This window comes from Urocitellus parryii, chromosome 3, assembly GCF_045843805.1.
Source record: "Urocitellus parryii isolate mUroPar1 chromosome 3, mUroPar1.hap1, whole genome shotgun sequence".
Classification (NCBI taxonomy): Eukaryota; Metazoa; Chordata; class Mammalia; order Rodentia; family Sciuridae; genus Urocitellus; species Urocitellus parryii.
The window spans coordinates 139,816,426-139,835,855 of NC_135533.1; the positions used below are offsets into that span (position 1 = coordinate 139,816,426).

At 35.4% G+C, this 19,430-nt stretch overlaps 1 protein-coding gene across 5 annotated transcripts in view; it reads left to right on the top strand.

Annotated features, from left to right (window-relative positions):
- Med13l (mediator complex subunit 13L) overlaps positions 1–19,430 on the top strand; it is a 304,748-nt gene that overhangs the window by 240,472 nt on the left and 44,846 nt on the right. For all 5 annotated transcript variants that reach the window (XR_013343347.1, XM_077796119.1, XM_077796121.1 and 2 more), the window contains exons 5-13: positions 811–956; positions 3,643–3,837; positions 4,204–4,392; positions 8,512–8,677; positions 10,395–10,499; positions 14,366–15,097; positions 15,891–16,116; positions 17,109–17,214; positions 17,528–17,652. Coding sequence is in view for 4 of the 5 variants with exons in the window: in XM_077796119.1 (XP_077652245.1) it covers positions 811–956; positions 3,643–3,837; positions 4,204–4,392; positions 8,512–8,677; positions 10,395–10,499; positions 14,366–15,097; positions 15,891–16,116; positions 17,109–17,214; positions 17,528–17,652 (1,990 nt within the window). In the remaining variant the exon portion in view is untranslated. The remainder of the gene's footprint in view (positions 1–810; positions 957–3,642; positions 3,838–4,203; positions 4,393–8,511; positions 8,678–10,394; positions 10,500–14,365; positions 15,098–15,890; positions 16,117–17,108; positions 17,215–17,527; positions 17,653–19,430) is intronic.

A 19,430-nucleotide genomic window follows, 5' to 3' on the forward strand; every position in this document is an offset into this window, starting at 1 on the left:
TTTGAAGGAAATTATTTTTCTCTACTAAACTCCCTTTTTTATCAGTTTTTAGCTCATTGTGTAGAAAACAGAAGTGGAATGCTTCAATAATTTTTTTGTGATCAGAAGTGAATTGTAAACATTAACTATAATAAAATTACCAGTTTCTTTAGATACTGATTACCTTAACAATTATGTATTAGGAAATTATATACAACATCGTTCTTAATTTCTGTTTCTATATCAACAGTTTTAACCTTATTATAATGTTGTAAACTTGCAAATTTTATGGTATTGTTCTGTTTTACCAAAGGCCAACTGTTTTGTCATTATCCCTAGAATCAGTTAAGAGCCAGTTCAGACATCTCAGGAGTTTGCCTTTTTATCTTGTTCATGAGTCGTTGTAAATAAGCCTTTTAAATTTAGTTTTCTCACATAATTTGACTTAACACAGTTTTAACTACCTTCCATGTACTAGGCATGAAAGGTAGAAAATGTTTGATTTTTCCTGATCTTTGTTTATAGTTGACATAGGAGTTAGATTTTATGCAGATCATACTGCACAGTAATCTTGGAAAGATTAGAATGCATCATATCTAAATTATCAGATTTGTCTGGCAGCTTTAGTTTAGTTTGTGAACAAGTTATTATTTTCTTATATTATCAGTACATAATCAAATAGAAATTTATGTGTTGTCCACAGTTGACAAGAGGTCAACTTTGTGCTGGATGGCTGGTAAAGTAGAACTGTATCTCCTCTGTAGTTTCTGTTTCTAGCACCTGTTTTCTACCAAAATTTAAAGTTTAACTTCTAACTTTTTCCTTTTTTAGTGAACATTTGTCCTGTGCGTTTACATTTTTTCTTCATGGAGAAAGTAATGTATGCACAAGTGTGGAGATTGCCCAACATCAGCCAATTTATTTGATCAGTGAGGAACATATACACATGGCTCAGTCTTCACCTGCACCATTTCAAGGTAAGCAGTCAGTGATGTTCCTGCTCTCTATGGTGTCTCCCCCCACCCCCCCGCACTGGCGTGCCCACCACCAGGCCATCAAGTGGATAGCCATCTTGCCCCAGAAGGCTTTGCAGGTGGAGGTGTTATCTTAAATGGGCATTTGAAAGGTAAGCACAGGGGTCAGTTATTGAAGAAAAAAGGAACAACTTAGTTTCACAAGTAAGTATTATTAGTAGCTTTTTGTGGAAGCATATCGTATATATCACATGGTCTTATGTGAAGTTGTAATAAAGAATAAGAGGTAGAGAATTTCACAACAAAATAAATCAATAAGTATTTGAGAAATATAATCCAATGAGTATTGACAACTTTTGTAAATGAAAAGGTTTCATCTCTGTGTTTGTTAACAAAGTTACAGTAATATAATGACTTAGTAAAGATTACTATTAAACTTGGTATGTAAAATTTCAACTAAAAGTAAAATTTCTAGAGTTGATATATAGGGTATAGTTTCTTCAGTTAGTATCTTAATTATTTTCTTTAATTGTAGGGCTACACTGTTAATAAGTTTTTGGTTAATAATTTTACTTAATTCATTCATATTTTCATTAATTCTCAGCCTGAGCACCTAGATATCCTAAAATAGCTTTATGTCCTTTTCATTGACTGAACATTCTAAATCTTTATTTTTGTCTTTGCAATTCAGAATTTTCTATTAGTAATAGTTTTAAAGTGTTACAATATTAGGTTGAGCCATATGGAAAAATCTTTTGATTCAGTATTAATATATTATTACTAGAGATATCTGTTTGAAATAGGCTTATTAGATCAATATAATCTTTAAAACATTGATATTTAAACTGACTTGACTAAAATATTTTAATCACTATAGCAGCCTAAAAAGAGTATTTAGCTTTCATATTTTATTTTTTGTTTTTTTACATACTATTCTGACCTAATTTGACAAATGAATCTGTTTCTTGCCCTAGAGTTACCTTTTTAAAAAATATACATCCGAACATTGAATTCTCATTTATTCATGTCCTAATTATTATCCATAGCCCACCCACTCAAACACACATGTGCTTTATCCTTCTGTAAATTGTTTTTTTTAATGTATGAATTACAATAAAATCCAAAACAATCCAGTTCTCAAAATGTACACTTATAAGTTATGTAATATATGCTAATTAAGGATTGTCAGACTTAGTTAAATACTATGGTTTCTTGAGTATGAAGTCGCAGAGGATAATCTGTCTTCTTCTTATACTTTATTAGTCAAAATAAAAGAATTTATTTATTATAATAACAGAAGTAATTGCTAATCATGAGAGAAGTGACTTTTAATCTTGTAAGTGGGGAAAGATCATATTAGGAATGCCAGGTCTCTATTGACCAGTAATTTTAAATCTTTGTGGTTTGTTAATATTCAAATCATAGAAAACATCTGAGAGAGATTTTCCTGCTTAGTTCCTGAGATGGTTGGTGTAGAAGGTGCTGCCTTATATATAATTATGCTGAACATAATTATACAAATTAATATGAAAATTTCATAGATTAATGCAAAAAATAAATAAATAAGGCTCTTTATATATATTATATATAATTTATATATAATATTTTATATATATGTATAATATTTACCTTTAGTTTATTTATTTTTATGAGGTGCTGAGGATTGAACCCAGGGTCTCACACTTGCTAGGCGAGTGCTCTACTGCTGAGCCACAACTCCAGCCCAAGGCCCTTGACTAAGTGCTGGTTGGAGTCAGTAGTTTTATTCTATTTGGATCATTGAGGAACAGCAGAAAGACCCCAGAAATAGGTGGTGTTTATATCTCTCATGACTAATACCCCTCTCTTGATTTATGTGATGTATCACCAGACTGTTAAGGGAAAAAAACAGCAAAAAGGACATGTCAATAACTATGCTTATTTAAAAAAATAAAACTTAGGATTAAAATAATAGTAATTTTTATACCCTGAAAAGTATTTGGGGAGGGGGTTAAATACCCTGGGGCTAGGAACTGACTGGGTTACTTACAGTAACATGTCAACTATATTTTCATGTCTAACTCAGTGAAAATAACAGTAAGATAAAATACTAAAGAAAATGGAAGGGCTTTGAATTCCTTATCTTGAGTTAAATAAAATTTTCATGTTTTTAAGTTGTTTCAGACCTCCAAAATAGTCATAACTAAAATTATAGTCAACATTATACTTCAAGCTCTGAATATTAAACCTTTTCTGTCATTAGACGTTTTATTTGTATATTCTTCACTGATTACCACAGATATTTAAGAAGTCTCAGTAACCACAGAGTGTTTAGTTGGTGGATTTAGGGCATTATATATTGAATAGTTTTCTTTTGTTATGGAAGATTCAGTATTCACATTGTATAGGTCATTATCAAATGTGTATGTTCTTTAATATGCAGATAGTTTACATATATTATGTGTTGATAGACTTGATAGTATAATATAATGCCTGATTTTCCTCAAAAATAAGTAAGTTTGAGAGGCATATAAAAATAAATACCAAAATAAGAAATCTTTAGAAGTCATACTTTAAAAGATGTTAAGAAATAAAATGCAATGTACATTAAGTGGTATTGTGCTTTATCCTAAAATTACAATGTATGCAGCATCACACATAAGCAGAATTTCTCTTCTAATGTGTAGCTTGTTCTCTTCTCCCTGCATAGTACTGGTGAGTCCATATGGCTTAAATGGCACGCTAACAGGCCAAGCATATAAAATGTCAGACCCAGCCACCCGCAAATTGATTGAGGAATGGCAATATTTCTACCCGATGGTGCTAAAAAAGAAAGAGGAATTGAAAGAAGAGGAAGAGTTGGGATATGATGATGATTTTCCCGTGGCAGTCGAAGTAATTGTTGGTAAGAGAAAATATTTTGCCCAAAGAACTTTATTCTATCTTCTTCATCTTCCTTAATTTAAAAGATAATCATTTAGGTTCATCAGGAACAATCTGTAATTTTTCCATCTTATTTTTTATTCTCCTGACACAGTGGTATGTGCCGAGTAGTTATCTTGCCTGAAGCAACCATGGTCCCTGTATTTTAAATGTTATTATCATCAGGTTGGAGTGCATGTTCAAACAGCTATTAACTTTGGAAAGAATTAAACGTATCGCTTTTGTTAGCGCTTCAGTTTCCCATTGAACTTTGACCCCAACCCCAGGAATCGTGAATTTGACTTTCCTGTGTGAACTCTTTCTCAGGCCTCACTCTGTTGCCTTACAGGTGGTGTTCGGATGGTCTACCCTTCAGCTTTTGTATTGATCTCTCAGAATGACATCCCAGTTCCTCAGAGTGTTGCCACTGCTGGAGGCCATATTACAGTTGGGCAGCCGGGGCTTGGTAGTGTGAAGGACCCAAGTAACTGTGGGATGCCTCTGACCCCTCCCACCTCTCCAGAGCAGGCCATCACAGGTGAGTGTGACTGAGCAGTCTCCTGGGTAGAAGAGATCCCAGAAAGGCACTAGCTCCCTTGCCATGGAACATGTGAACACCACCGAGAAATTCCAGGTAGAAGAGATGGAGGTAAGAGATTCCAGGTGAAAGAGGTGGAGGTAAGAGAGTATTTAGGGATTTTACAACATGGAGAAGAAAAACTTGAAACAGAATATTTTAAGTTTCAGGATTTTAGTTGTGCATGTATTAATTGTATCTTTAACTGAATAGTTTGATTGTTGCTCCTACGTTCTGTACACACATCTATATCTTTGCCCAGATGGCCATGCTAACCAAGGACATGTCTTGGACATTTCTCTTTCTGTTATAATATTTTCTGTTGTAAAGTTAGCGTATCACCTCAGAGTTCTGACCTTTGTCCTGTCAGTTGTATGTTTCATTATTAATAAATATTAATTACATATGAAAAAATTTGACAGTTTGAAACATCTTCCATCATTGTTGGGAACATTTTTGCTTTCTTTGTTGAGTATTGTATTTCTTATATTAACTTTTTTATTTTTGTAGTGACCTCATTTTAATTGGAAATTTGGTCACTAAGGAAAGTATACTTATCATACTTGAGCTGAAATAGGATTGTTTATGGGCATCTAATGTGGACCATGATGTCAGGAACATCAGAGTAAATGAAATCTTGGCTTCTAAACTTTGAAAACAAATATTCAAACACTATATATGCCTACATGGTAATTGCTGAATTTGCTACATAGTGAGCATTCAGTAAATGTCTGTGGTTAGTGAATATATTTAGGGAAAGCCCTAGAGTTTGTAATTGAATAGATATTGTCCTCTCATACATTTTTCAAGGTGAATGACTGTATTTAATTCTCCTACTTATTCTGAACCTCAGTTTCCTTTTCTGTTTAAAACATGCTTTACAGGATTGTTAGAAGTATTAAGTAGGGTACATGAAAGTACTTTTAAATAATATAGAAGTATACAAATGGAAAGTTCAGAATATTTAAAGCAGTACTTAGAATTGCAGTTGCAGCACATGTTATTAAATTGCTTGGAAGTAATTATGCAGATACCATGTGGGAGACAGAAATGGACAACATGTAGTCTCCGCTCCCCCCCACCTTTTAATTTATGTTATAGTTTTTAAAGGCCCATTTGTTGGGGCTGGGGATGTGGCTCAAGCGGTAGTGCACTCGCCTGGCATGCGTGCGGCCCGGGTTCGATCCTCAGCACCACATACCAACAAAGATATTGTGTCCGCTGATAATTATAAATAAATAAATAAATAAATATTAAAATTTTCTCTCTCTCTCCCTCTCTCTCTCTTTAAAAAAATAAATAAATAAAGGCCCATTTGTTTGATGAGGTGGTGGGGAAAAAATTTGCAGTTGGCCCTTTGTTTCTGCATGTTCTTCACCTGTGGGTTCGATCAGTAGCAAACTGAAAATACTCAAGCAAAAACAGTTGTGTCTGTACTGAACACATACAGGCTTTCTTCCCTTTGTCTGTATTCCCTAAACAATAATGTATAACAATTATTTACATAGCAGTTACATTGCATTCGGCATTTTAAGTAATCTAGAAATTATTTAAGTGTGTGGGTTATGTGCAAACACTACTTCATTTTAATATAAGGAATTCGAGCACCCGTGAATTTTGGCATGTGAGTTGGGTCTAGGAAACAGTCCCATGGCTTCAGAGGAATGAGTGTACATACAGGTCTAATATAATAGAGAATTTGGATGATCCCTTGTGAAAGGATTTTGTCATCTAATATTTTATTATGGCTACTTTAAATTGAAAAAGTAAAAATACTTATACAATCTTCTGTAATAATTATTATAGAGAAGACATTTATATAAATTCCAAAATTACTAGTATTTTGAAAAGTTTTAGTTTTGTATCACAGTTTGGATTTTAATAATTGCACAACATTATTAAGTTTATCAGTTTTTTGTTTATCTGTTTGTCAGGTGTTTAGTAAAATTGTATTCAACTAGAATTGATGTGTATATGTTGCCTTGACCTGATTAGTTCAGAACTCTAAATTTCACAGTTCAACAAGAAGAGGGTTTGTTTATGGTGGGTTTCATTTTGGGCTTCATAACTCTAAATCTTCAAATTCCTTCCCTCCCAATTTTTTTGTAGGGTATTATGGCTGGCCTTGGAGAAATAAAAGGTTCTGATACCCTTTTTTTGGGCGGGGGTACTAGGTATTGAACTCAGGGGTACTCAACCACTGGGCCACATTCCCAGTCCTATTTTATATTTTTATTTTTGAGAAAGGATCTCACTGAGTTGCTTAGTGCCTCCCTAAGTTGCTGAGGCTGGCTTTGAACTCGTGGTCCTCCTGTTTCAGCCTCTGATATCCTTTGACTAAAATGAATTTGCCCCTTATTTTGAAGTAACAGTATGTTGAAAATATAAATTAGGACCATCAAGAAGAATCCTAGTCACTCTAACATTAAACATTGCTGTGTTTTCTTAGATACAGGATAGAATGGATTATTTTACCCCTTAAAATGGCTGAGGGTCTCCTAGATTAGCAGGGGTATAAGAGGGCCAAATGGTTGGTGAAATCACTCATGCCTTATCTGGATAGGTGCACCCACTTGCCTCTTGTGTTTGATATATGGAGGTAATTGGAGGTAACAACATTCAATGTGCAGTTACCAGCTTGTAGTACAGCCTTAATTCTATGTAAGATAGCACCCACAGTTCAGTATGGTTATTAAGTGCTACTGAAAAGCACTAACCCAGCTTTAATCTCTGTTGCTTGTTTTCCTCTGCCTCTCCTTTTGGGGTCATAAATTACTCCCTCATAAACTGTGGGAATGTAGCTTCTTTAGCTGCTTTATAGATGTGTAGGGATGAGGACTTTGTTATCTACTTCTGTTTCTTCAGTTGCCTAGTTTGTGTAATAGGCATGAAAACCAATTATAAAATTGAAATGAATTCTGTTGCACAATGAACCAAGGCAGAAAACTTTAAAGGTAGCAATGAAAGACCAAATTTGTTGTCTCCTTTAATTGATCTCACTTAATATAATGTAATATAATAGTACTTTTGGGGGGGTTTAATTCTTTAGAATGTAAACATTTAGGTTTGGTTTGGTTTTTAAAAGCAGAGCCAGGCCTGACCATTCAGCCGTGAGTAATGGTTGTGTTGCATTGATGCAAAGAATATTTAGTTTGTGTTATAAGATTGCATCTTTCTCTTTCAAATAGGAGTGGAGATTTTCTAGAGTGCTTAAATGGACTGTTTTTGTCAAGATGTTTTGTATCATTGTTCTACTGAGACTAAAACCCACAATATATTTATTTAATCAAGTGAAAGTAATTAAATCATAATTTAACATTAGAAATTGACTTTACTATTTGTCTTGTATGAGGCAGAAGTAGTAAAATACTCACACAGTACTTGTATCATCAGTGGTCATAGTGAAAAGAAGTGGATTATACATCAATTTTAGTTGGAAAAGTAAGTGAACTTTAGAGCGAAACCAGTGAATTTTTAATCCTCTGACATAAGATGTCAAGACAACCCTTTTCAGTATTTTAGAACTAAACTTTCATAAATAGTGTCAGGCATGAGGACAAACAGTTCCACACATAAATTTGAAATTTGACCTTGTTAAAAGCCTGTGCTATTAAGTTCTTTCTCCTTCTCAGGCACTGTGTGCTGTTGTTACACAACCAGTTTTGCTAAATGGGCATAAAGCTCCCTCTACTGCTTTGTTCTCCCTTGAAACATTTGCTGTGTTCGGTTTTTAAAATTCAAAACAATCAATGCACATTTACATCTTTAATATTGCAATTATGAGCCCTTCCTTGTAAGTTGTATCCAGTACGTGCCTCTGTATGTGTATTCCCTGATGGCTTTGACTGTTGATTGAATCAGTTCCTTTAGGGAAATAGAATGTTAGAAGGGGACAACAAAATACCCTGACACAGATTTCACTCACAGCTCATCTATGATGTTATTGCCAGGGGTAGGGACAAAGCTACAGTGAATATGATTCTCAACAATTAAAATGCGTATTTTAAATACAGTAGCAGTCTATGCATGAGGAGATATTTTTAGAACATTCTAACACTCCAAGTTGTCTTTGTTTTCCAGGAGAGAGTGGAGTTATGCAGAGTGCTACCAGTCACCTGGGTTCCCAAGATGGGGGGATGGTAACTATGCACAGTCCAAAGAGATCGGGGAAGATTCCTCCAAAACTCCACAATCATATGGTTCATCGAGTCTGGAAGGAATGCATCCTCAACAGAACCCAGTCCAAGTATGTTTTCTGGATTATGTCTGGATTGTGATTTAGTGACCATCTCCTGTTTTGCTGCATAAAGTGGGTCAGTCACACTGTACTGTGTGGCCAAATTTGAGAGGTCATTGGATTGTTGTTTCATCTTTTTTAAGCTTAATAGAATGAAATTCAAAATAAACATGTTAAAATCAGGATACTGATTTGATATTACCTTTTCACTTTTCAACATAAATAACTCAGAGATTCACTCTGTCAGGAACAATAATCAGTGGGTTTGGTTTTTCTTTCTATACCAGTTTATGAATGCTTTCCAATTGCAAAGGGAAATAACCCTTTTTGACAATTTACTATCATGTATTGCTTTATGTTGTAATCGACAGTACCTGAATTGAACTGAGGAGTGTGTATTAGCTGTTTTACCCCTGTTTTTTGATTTGAGGAAGCTATATTCTTTTCTTCCTCTACCCAGCTTTTCTTCCCCTTTTCTTTTCCTTCCTTTATCCCTTCTTTCTTTATAACATTTTTTTGGGGGGGAAAAAGGGAGAATCAATTCTAAAAAGAGACTTCTGGTAATTATTTTAATAACCTCAATGATAATGACCAACAATAGCTAGTAAATACTATTCAACTTGCCAAGTTTTATGTTAATCTAATCTGAGTTTCATATCTCTTTTAATGTGGGTGAGATATCCACTTTGTTGAATAATTCAAGTAAACAAGTGAGTCTCGATTCTCTTGTAAAGAATGAATATGGACATTCTTGTCAATAACTGCTAACAAGTTCACTCATTTAGAAGTCAATTAAATGTTTCCTAAGTGAAAACTGTTGAGAGTTTTACATACAGATTTAAAACTGGTCTTTTGAACATGGATTTTAGCAAATTCATACTAAATGTTTATTTCCCAATGAATTGATTCTAGAAGATGTAGTAGATAAAATTTCAAATAATTGTAGTGGAAAATCATATCATATTATAGAGCTTAAGAAGTATCTCTAGTCACTTAGAAATGATCTTTTTTTTTTTTTTATCATCACTAACTTTACATCTCTACCAACTTTAACAGCCCTGAGTCTCCTATCACTATCACAGAACGGGGTAGTGAGACACCCAAGAAGGTAGGGAGAATGGGGAGCAAGAGAACTCCCTAGAGAGCTATCATTGAACCAGTTTGTAGTTATCAGCTGTACCTAAATCAGAAATTCTTATTTTCATTATGTAATAATAGAGATTTGCTACAGATAATCATCAACACATGGGTGAAGTTTTTCTTTTCCATCTTTCATTTCACATTAATAAGTGCTAAAGCACTACCCTTAAATGCTAGTAAGTACTAAAGGAGTTTTAAGAGTGATTTAAACAATCTAATTGAGTGTATGTAATTTATTGATGCTGTGAAAACATTAATTTAGAACACTATTCATACATAATTTAGGTGACTTTTTTTAGGTGACCTTTAAAAAAGCAAAAGCTAATAATGTCTGATATATTAATGGTTATATATATCACCTGTGTTAAAATGTGCATTAAACGTATATAGGAATAATTTCCATTCTGCTTCTAGGGCATAGAGCAGGTTCTCCCCCTCCACATGGTTGCTCCAAACTAAAATATCAGCAGGATATCATGACTGTGTGAAATGTATTCAATTCTTTTTAGCATTGCATTTTTTTCCTTAGGGTAATGAGTGTGTTATCTCAGTGTTTACACATAAGTCATATTTTGCACCATTTTAGGAGGAGCCAAATGTCAACTCCAACTCTTGAAGAAGAGCCTGCTAACAATCCTGCTACCTGGGATTTTGTGGATCCAACCCAAAGAGTCAGCTGTTCTTGTTCCAGGTGGGTAATAAAAAGGCAAACCCTGTGGTCCAAGAGAAGGAGGCACAGTTCGTGGTTCATTTCCTGGCCTTACCTACCAATCCTCTCTGTCTTTTTGTTTTGTTTTAAATTTTCTTCCTTTTTGACTAAGGAAGAAAAAAGTCTTATATGCAAGTGATACAGTTTTATTGTCAGGAATCAGAAAGAGCTTATTGGACACAACTGGCCTTGTCATCACATTGTTCCCACTAATTTCTTCTAGTGAGCTGCTTCAAAACTAAAGGCATCAGTTTGGCAAGACATTCCCTAGCAATTTAAAAATGGAGATACATATTGAAATTTTAATTAATTTTAAAATGGAGATACATATTGAAAACAGGTTGGCTTAAATTAATAGAATTTTTTAGGTAATTTTTATTACCTTCTGTACTAAAAGAAAAGGTTGGTGTTAGTGGGAGTGTTTTAGAATGACTATGGCAGGTATTTGGTAGCACCTGCTGAAAGCTAAAATTGTAGTCATAGCATTATAAGTGCTCATTCATTTAGAAGTTTGGATAGGCTCCCGAATTGTTCTCTAGAAAATTTTTGCATTCCTTGTAGATTGTCCCTTGACTTACCACTTATTGTGGCAGTAAAATATTTTGCCATGGATTTTCATGAGAGTTTTTAAAATTTTAAAGTGGATTTAAGTCTTATCCACCAGCTCATTTGACTGTTAGAGCACATCTTGATTTTTTTCACTTACTGAGCAATTTAAAACAGCTCTATTTCTAAAGTACATATTTTTAAATTAGGCATTGCTAAATATTTATGAAAAGTTTAGTTAAGTATATTTAGAGTATAGCCATTAATTTCTCTAGTTTAAATGAAAAGTTCTTAATGGGGAGATGGTCCATATGCCCCTTAAGAATGTATGTAAACCTTTTTGTGTAACTAAAATAAGGGAATTATTTGACACCTCTTCCTATTCTCCCCTGCCCTTCATGTTGATTCTCCTATTAAGCTCTGCTTTGGCAGCCAACCTCTTGTTGAAAGGTGTTGTATCAGCTTAATGAAATGCATAGTTAATTTTCTAGGAAGATGTTTTTAAAGAAATTGCACATTAAGAGTCCTCTGTTAGCATGTGAGGATCTCTCTCTGGTCTTAGCATAAGTATGGTATGCTGCAGCTGAATATCTGTTTTATTTTCTATCTAGGCTGCTGTAAATTGTGTGAGAAAAAGTATTTTTCTATTAGCATTGATTTATAGACAGCTCACAACCATATTGTGGTCCACCTTGAGCAAGTACATAGAATATAAATTATAGTGTATGTAACTTCTGCCTTCATCTTATTTTTCCTGCTGTTTTTCTTAATCTAGATTTTCACATTAAAAATAAAACCCTTTTTACTGATTTAGTTCACATTTTTAGTAGCCACACTTTGAATTATTTTGGGGATACTTATCAGCATAAATAAATAGATGGTGCTCTTCTGGATTGTTGATCAGTTTCTTCACCAGATTCGTATACCTTTGGATCTTATTTTTTCTTCTTCTTCTTCTTAAATAGATGTATGCATATCAGGGCCACCATCCCATTGACTTCCAAATATTTATTTCTAGACCTGACTTCTCATCTGTGCTCTAGTTTTGTATTCGTGGTGGTGCTATTAAGAAATATCCTCGGGGCTGGGCGCAGTGGTATATGCCTTTCATTTCAGCAGACCTCTGTGGCAAGAAGATTGAAAGCTCAAGCCCAGCCTGGGCAACTTAGGGAGATCTTGTCTCGAAATAAAAAAATTTTAAAAAGAGGGAGAGCTGAGGATGAAACTCATTGGTAGAATGACCCTGTGTTTATTCTCCCGTTTACCCACTGTCCCCTACTCCTTCACCCCCCAAAAAATGGAAGAAAGAAAAGAAACAATAGTTAAATATTCTTGGAGTTGGGGATGTAGCTCAGTGGTAGAATACTGGCCTGGCATGCACAGGGCCTTGGATTTGGTCCCCAGGTCCTTAATATTAAACATGTCTGTTTCCCACATACCAGGTCCCTTACTGCCAACATTTCACACACCCCCATGCCTTTCAGCCTAGAAATTTAATCACTTGTCTTTTTTTTTTTTTTTCTTTTTCGTTTTCTAAATCTAGTCTGTGTGACTCCCTTTGAAATGTCTACTGTTATCCTTTCCTCATTCTTCTATTCACCATGTATTTTTTGCTGCCTGGCTCTGCCTCTTGTTTCTTCCTGCCCAGTGACCAGTGTGCCTTCTGACCTGATCTTCCTGCTGTCTGCTCTTATGAGGTTTCTTTCGTACTCGGAGATTTGACAGGATAGTTTGTTATCTACAGGCACATTCCTCATTCTAACCATTTTGCAATGTAACTGAATCATTTAATACAGCTGAAAGAACCTGCTTTGTAAAATTATCTGCTTTACAAAAATACTTACTTTGAAGAGTTTGCCATAAAGTTTCTATCTGATATTAGACTACAATTGTTAAATGCTGAGAAAATACAAATCAGAAAAAGATTGTGTAAAAGATTTTTTTTTAGAGCCTAGATTTTAAAATAAGTACTTCTAGAAGCTATATTGGAGGTATTTTCTGATGAGACATTCACCTGTTATGGTACTGTATCCTTATTGCTTAGTGTACACCACTGGGTGAACTATCTACAGCCTTATGCTTAGATAACCTTCAAAATCAGGAATTCTAATTTTATCTTTTTAGAAAAGCAGAGACTTTGGCAAGAGTGTTTTCAGATTATTTGCTGCAGGATTACCAAACCCAAGCGGTGGAATGGTCCACTATTTGCTGCAGGATTACCAAACCCAAGCGGTGGAATGGTCCACTCCTCCCACTGTTTAATGGTCTTATGGAACAGGGCAGCTATCCTGCTGTCCCACTAAACCATCCCATTATGCCACACAAATCCGTTTTACTGCCCACTAGGGCATCATTTAGTGTGATGCAGCAGTAATTTAATGCCACCCTAGTGGCCTCAGAGAGTTACTGCTACACCACAGGAGAGTTTACATTTTTTCCCTGGGAATGATTTATACATTGGGAGGAACCTGCTGACCTGCTATATAACTTTGTTGCACAGATTAAAACTTGGCATCATCTGGGAGGTCCTTACTCAACCATTTCTCACACCCATGCTTGCCAAGAAGTTTGTTAGGATGTGAGCAGACTTGTATTCTTGCTTAGCTCGTCCATTTACATTAGTATATTGTTTTACAAACTTTTTACTTCTGTCTTATTTTAACCTGTGGCTGGTAAGATCCAAAATTGTCATCTATTCCTTTTTTCCTGGTTATAGTGGGCAGATAAGATTTTTAGTATATTTATCATATTAAATGTTCTTAGGAATGGACCCTCGTTATTTTACTTTCACACTTTACAGGGAGATTTGTTTTAATTTCATTTCCAACTTTAAACACTATAAGTCATTACACACCATTCTGTGTGAAAGTTAGTGATGTTATAAAATTGAAATTGAAAATTGTTTGTTTTTTTCTGAGCAGACAATCTTGTGACTCTAAAGATTTTAACATACTGTTAAGAGTGGATTATATGAGGCCCTCACCAAATTAAAACAATAAGGAGTTTTTTCAAATCAGTAATTTTGTAGCTGTTAGAAGCATATTAACAATTTACCTTTCTTGTTAAGTACATTTTTTACCTGCTTAGCTTGTACATACTGATGCTTCACATTCTGTCAGGCTGTATTATATGTTTTTAGTCATTGTAAACATAATTAAAACCTGAAAGAAGCCTTTAAACATATTAAGTCTTCTAGTGTTTGCATAAAAGATAACTTTGTCAAAGGCATCTCTTTTCTATGTTATACTGATGCAGTTATTTTTATCGATGTATCATTGACTTCATTTTAACTTTTATTTTAGGCATAAACTTTTAAAACGGTGTGCAGTAGGACCCAGTCGACCTCCCACAATGTCTCAACCAGGGTTCAGTGCAGGACCATCATCATCTTCATCTTTACCACCTCCTGCTTCTTCTAAGCACAAAACAACAGAAAGACAAGAAAAAGGAGACAAGTTGCAAAAGAGACCCTTGATACCCTTTCATCATCGGCCGTCTGTGGCTGAAGAGTTATGCATGGAACAGGATACACCGGGACAGAAGCTAGGGTTGGCAGGGATGGACTCCTCCTTAGAGGTGTCTAGCAGTCGGAAGTATGATAAGCAAATGGCCGTGCCTTCCAGAAATACAAGCAAGCAAATGAATCTGAATCCTATGGATTCACCTCATTCCCCTATTTCCCCTCTGCCACCAACACTCAGCCCTCAGCCACGAGGTCAGGAAACAGAAAGTTTGGACCCACCGTCTGTCCCTGTGAATCCAGCCCTCTATGGAAATGGGCTAGAACTTCAGCAGTTGTCTACTTTAGATGACAGAACTGTCCTCGTAGGCCAAAGACTGCCTCTGATGGCAGAGGTCAGCGAGACAGCCTTATATTGTGGGATTAGGCCCTCAAACCCAGAGTCATCAGATAAATGGTGGCATAGTTTTCGTCTCCCAGCCAGCGATGATGCTGAGTTCAGGCCTCCAGAGCTCCAGGGTGAGAGATGTGATGCCAAAATGGAGGTGAACTCAGAGAGCACTGCACTGCAAAGGTAAGGTAACCCCTTCACCACCTACCTGTTGGGCATCACAGCAGGGGTGCTCCCAGAATCAGGGTTCTCCTCATCTTTCCTCACTGAACCAGCAGGCCCCCAATTAAACTGTTCTAATTTCTGCATATTGAAAATAGTTTGTCCTTCATGAGGTTTAGCACACGTGTCGTTATTTAAACACACTGGCATGTGAAGGTCTCTGTTTCATTCTAATATACTCAGTATATGTTAATTTATTTTTGGTCTGCTGCTTGCTTATCAAAGAATTTATGTTTATGAAACTTTTTCATATTGCTGTCTTTGTATGATGACACTTTTGAGGAAGGCTTTGCATGCCCTTAGGTATGTATTATACATCTAGTGATAACATATTTAACACTTTTGAACCACCCATTATTCTAAATACTTTATTTATATTAATACATTACACTTATGTATTTATGTTACATTAATATTATCTCATTTAATCTTTACCACAGCCATATTATTATGCTAACTTTATAACTGAAAGACTAGGGTTTTGCAGAGAAAATTTGAACCTAGGTTCTCTGTCCTGAGAACTGTTTTTAAGTGCAATTCATGGAATTGGAGATAATGACATGTTCTTGATGAAGCCTGCTAAATTTTATTTAATTGCCAATGTAATCTTGAAAAGAAAAATCACAATTTAGGTGAATTTTTAGTTTTTTAAAAAGCTTTGTTGAAAATCCTCTAAAACATAAATTCTTTTCTTTTAAAATAATCATTTTACTTTGTTTATCTTGTTCAATTTATCATTTACTTTCCCTTTTAGACTCTTAGCACAACCTAACAAACGGTTTAAAATCTGGCAAGACAAGCAGCCCCAGATGCAGTCACTCCACTTCCTTGACCCGTTGCCTCTGTCACAGCAACCTGGAGACAGTTTGGGAGAAGTCAATGACCCATATACCTTTGAAGATGGCGACATAAAATACATCTTCACAGCAAATAAGAAATGCAAACAAGGGACAGAGAAGGATTCCCTGAAAAAGAATAAGGTACCATTTACTACAGAGCGAACATAGCTCGGTGTGGTTTTCTATTTCTGTCAGTGCAACATGTGTGGGAAGACTTGAGGCATAATGTTCGAGGTAGTCTTGCCTGATTGCTATGTCCCCATGTTCATGCTCTTGGTACTATTGTATTGAACAGCGTATTGTTCCTTTTTATGTCATGGCTTACCTTTGTTTAAAAGTCAGCCGAACATAAATGAAGCTGCATATTTTCCAGGCTATAGCTTCTACAGTGCATGTTTTCTCATATGCTAATTCTTGTTGGCCTATGCTCCCTGCCTATTTCTTTTTAAATATTATTCCCAAATACCCAAAATGTAAAGAAAGAATGATTATGATAGTACCTACCATTTATTCAGCGCCTATTATGCTTACTGTGCTAAGCGCTATACCTATATATTCTCTGAACTAACGTCAACACTATCCATAGACTCCGAGTATTAATTTTACTGTTTCATTGTCATACAAGTGAGTACTGGGTCTTTCTGCTGTCTTTAACCTTAAATTTTAAGACATTCTAAAATACTGGGCCATTTAAAGAAAGATTCTCGAGAGAAGAAGAGTGACAATTGAAAGAGGCCAGTATAGTTGAGGGCAATGTTTTTTAGATTCTTTTACAAGGATCTGTGTAGATCCAGAAGGCTTAATCTATAATTCAGTGTCTAAAATGTTGGTAAAGGCAGCTGTTAACACGACGGCAGGTCTGTAATCAGTTGCCACCAGTACTATTGAGGAATAAACCCCTGATTCACTCAGATTACCCCATAAGATTGAGGGGACAGTGGGGAGTTCTTGGTTCTGTTTAAATTCCAGAGCAAAGACATATCTTCTGTATCCTTTGGTTGCATAGACCATGATTTATCATACTTGTGCTCATAACAAATTCCATTCTACCCTCTAATTCTTTGTGTTCTCCCTCATATTCCACACTTTGGGTTGGTGTTCATGTGTTTTGTTTGGCTGAATTTATTATACAGTCAGAGGATGGATTTGGTACCAAGGATGTCACTACACCAGGTCATTCCACGCCGGTGCCTGATGGGAAAAATGCCATGTCTATTTTCAGTTCTGCTACTAAAACAGGTGTGTACAATGATTATTTGCCTCACTTGGATTGTTGCTAAAATAAAATGCAAGGGAGATGAGTCTCAATTTAAAATTATATTTATTATTATAGCAATGATTTGATCTCATCTTTAATATATTTTTATAGTTTGTTTTTCAGTTCCTTTCAAAACTGATGAACATATTTGGAAATAATTGTCTCTAAATTTAACTAAAACTATAGGGGGAAAAATCACAAGCAGATCATGTTCATTGAGATCCATGTCCTTTCCTCACTTCTTCTTGCCTGATGGAGCTGCTCATTATGTTTCTTTGGCCTTCTGTCCTATAGATGTCCGGCAGGATAATGCAGCTGGCAGAGCTGGCTCCAGTAGCCTTACGCAGGTGACAGATTTAGCACCTTCCCTGCATGACTTAGACAACATCTTTGATAATTCTGATGATGACGAACTTGGGGTGAGTGTATAGTATGTTCTGTGTTCTACACATAGAACAATTTCATCAAAGGAGGATTTAATGTCAGTGTGGTTTTTTTTTTTTTTTTGTATTTTGATCAACTCATTTGGGGGGCTATGATTTCGGGTTCTGAAGTTTCCTCAAAAATATTTGTATGCTTTGAAAGATTCAAAAAGTTGTTAGTGTAGTAGCTAAACCTCTAGGGTTTTGTTTGTTGATCCCTGCTTTCCACTAGTGTGTTTCGAGTTGTAAATATTAAAATCTTTCACATATATTTTAGTAAATTCCTCTGAATATTATGGGACTAATAGGAAATGTATTATGTGTATTTCTTTAAATCAGATTTTTAATATAATTCCCACATACCTTTTTCTTCTCTAATAAACTAGTGGTTAGTCTTCATTTTGAAGAATGCACACTTAAATGGTCTGTACTTTTTAGGATCTTAGTATTGTGATAGGGAAATAAAATTTATATACGTGGAAGTCAAATTATTTAATAAAAGTCACGATTATAGTGACAGGTAAGAATTACAATTCTTTGCAGATCAGCTGAGCTAACAGTTAGGAATTTGTGTGCTCATCCTCTTAATCAGCTCTGTATCTTTGGACAAACATAAACATCTGTTATTCTGAACCCAGAGATGAGCAACATAGGCTCTCTTTTCAAAGAAGTCAGTTCATTATTCTTTCATTTATTCACTTACCAACCCTCCCATCCATTTTATATACATTTGTTAATCATTTGATGATCACTTCCTTTGTGGCAGATACTAAAGCTGATCATCACGCCATAAATATGATTAAATTATCACCCTTGTACTTCAGACACTCAGACTTAAGGAGAAACAGCATATAAAGTTGCAGTATACTTATGAGTGCAGGAACAGATCAGAATCTAAGGATGCTGAACATTCATTCAAGTACAGAATGACAGGACATCGGTGTTTAAATTAAGGCTTGAAGGTTAAGTAGAGATCAGATTTCTAAAGTCCTTTCTAACTTTAAAATCAAAAGTGGCTAATTAACACATATTATACACCATTAGTGTTATAAGTACTTGGAAGATTAGAAGATCATAAAGGCCTTGAAGAATGATTTGACTTGAAATCTGGAAAGGCTGGGGGCAGTTAGAAGCAGGGAGGGATGTTAATTTGAGTGTGGAATGAGCCCTGATTAAGCAGCAAGAAAGGATAGGATTGGGGGGATGAGGAACAGCTCACTAGTCTGCTATTTCTTGGTGGCCAAAGTCTGATAGGACTTGGAAGGGTTTAGACCAGGCATGGGGCTCTGGACTTCACACTATCGGTAACATGTTCCTAGGAAGGCTGTTGGGGTGGTTGTGCACTATAAGAAGTGCATATTGTTTTTAACTATTTTAACGTGCAGGAAGCAAGAATCCCTATTTGTTATTTTGTTGGATTAGAACAGGAAAACCTTAATTCAGGCAGTAGCTTTGTGAAAGAAGAGAACACGGCAATGTGCAAAACTCTGGTAGAAGAAACAGCACATTTCCTATTCAGGCATTGAAGGTCCTTTTTGAACTTACCTTTTGAAAGCGAGGCACTGCCTGTCATTGGTTTTAAGGATCCTGAGGGCAAGGTTAGATGCTCTGGTGGTGATGGTAGGAAAAGTACGACAAGAAAAAGAATCAAAAATCAAAAAAGTAGCAAGGGAAAAAGTAAACAGTATGGATTGCCTGGTACTATTCATAGCCATCCTCCCTAGTGATTGTGAGTGTGCTCTGTGCCATTGAACTTATTTTCTGAATAAATTGTA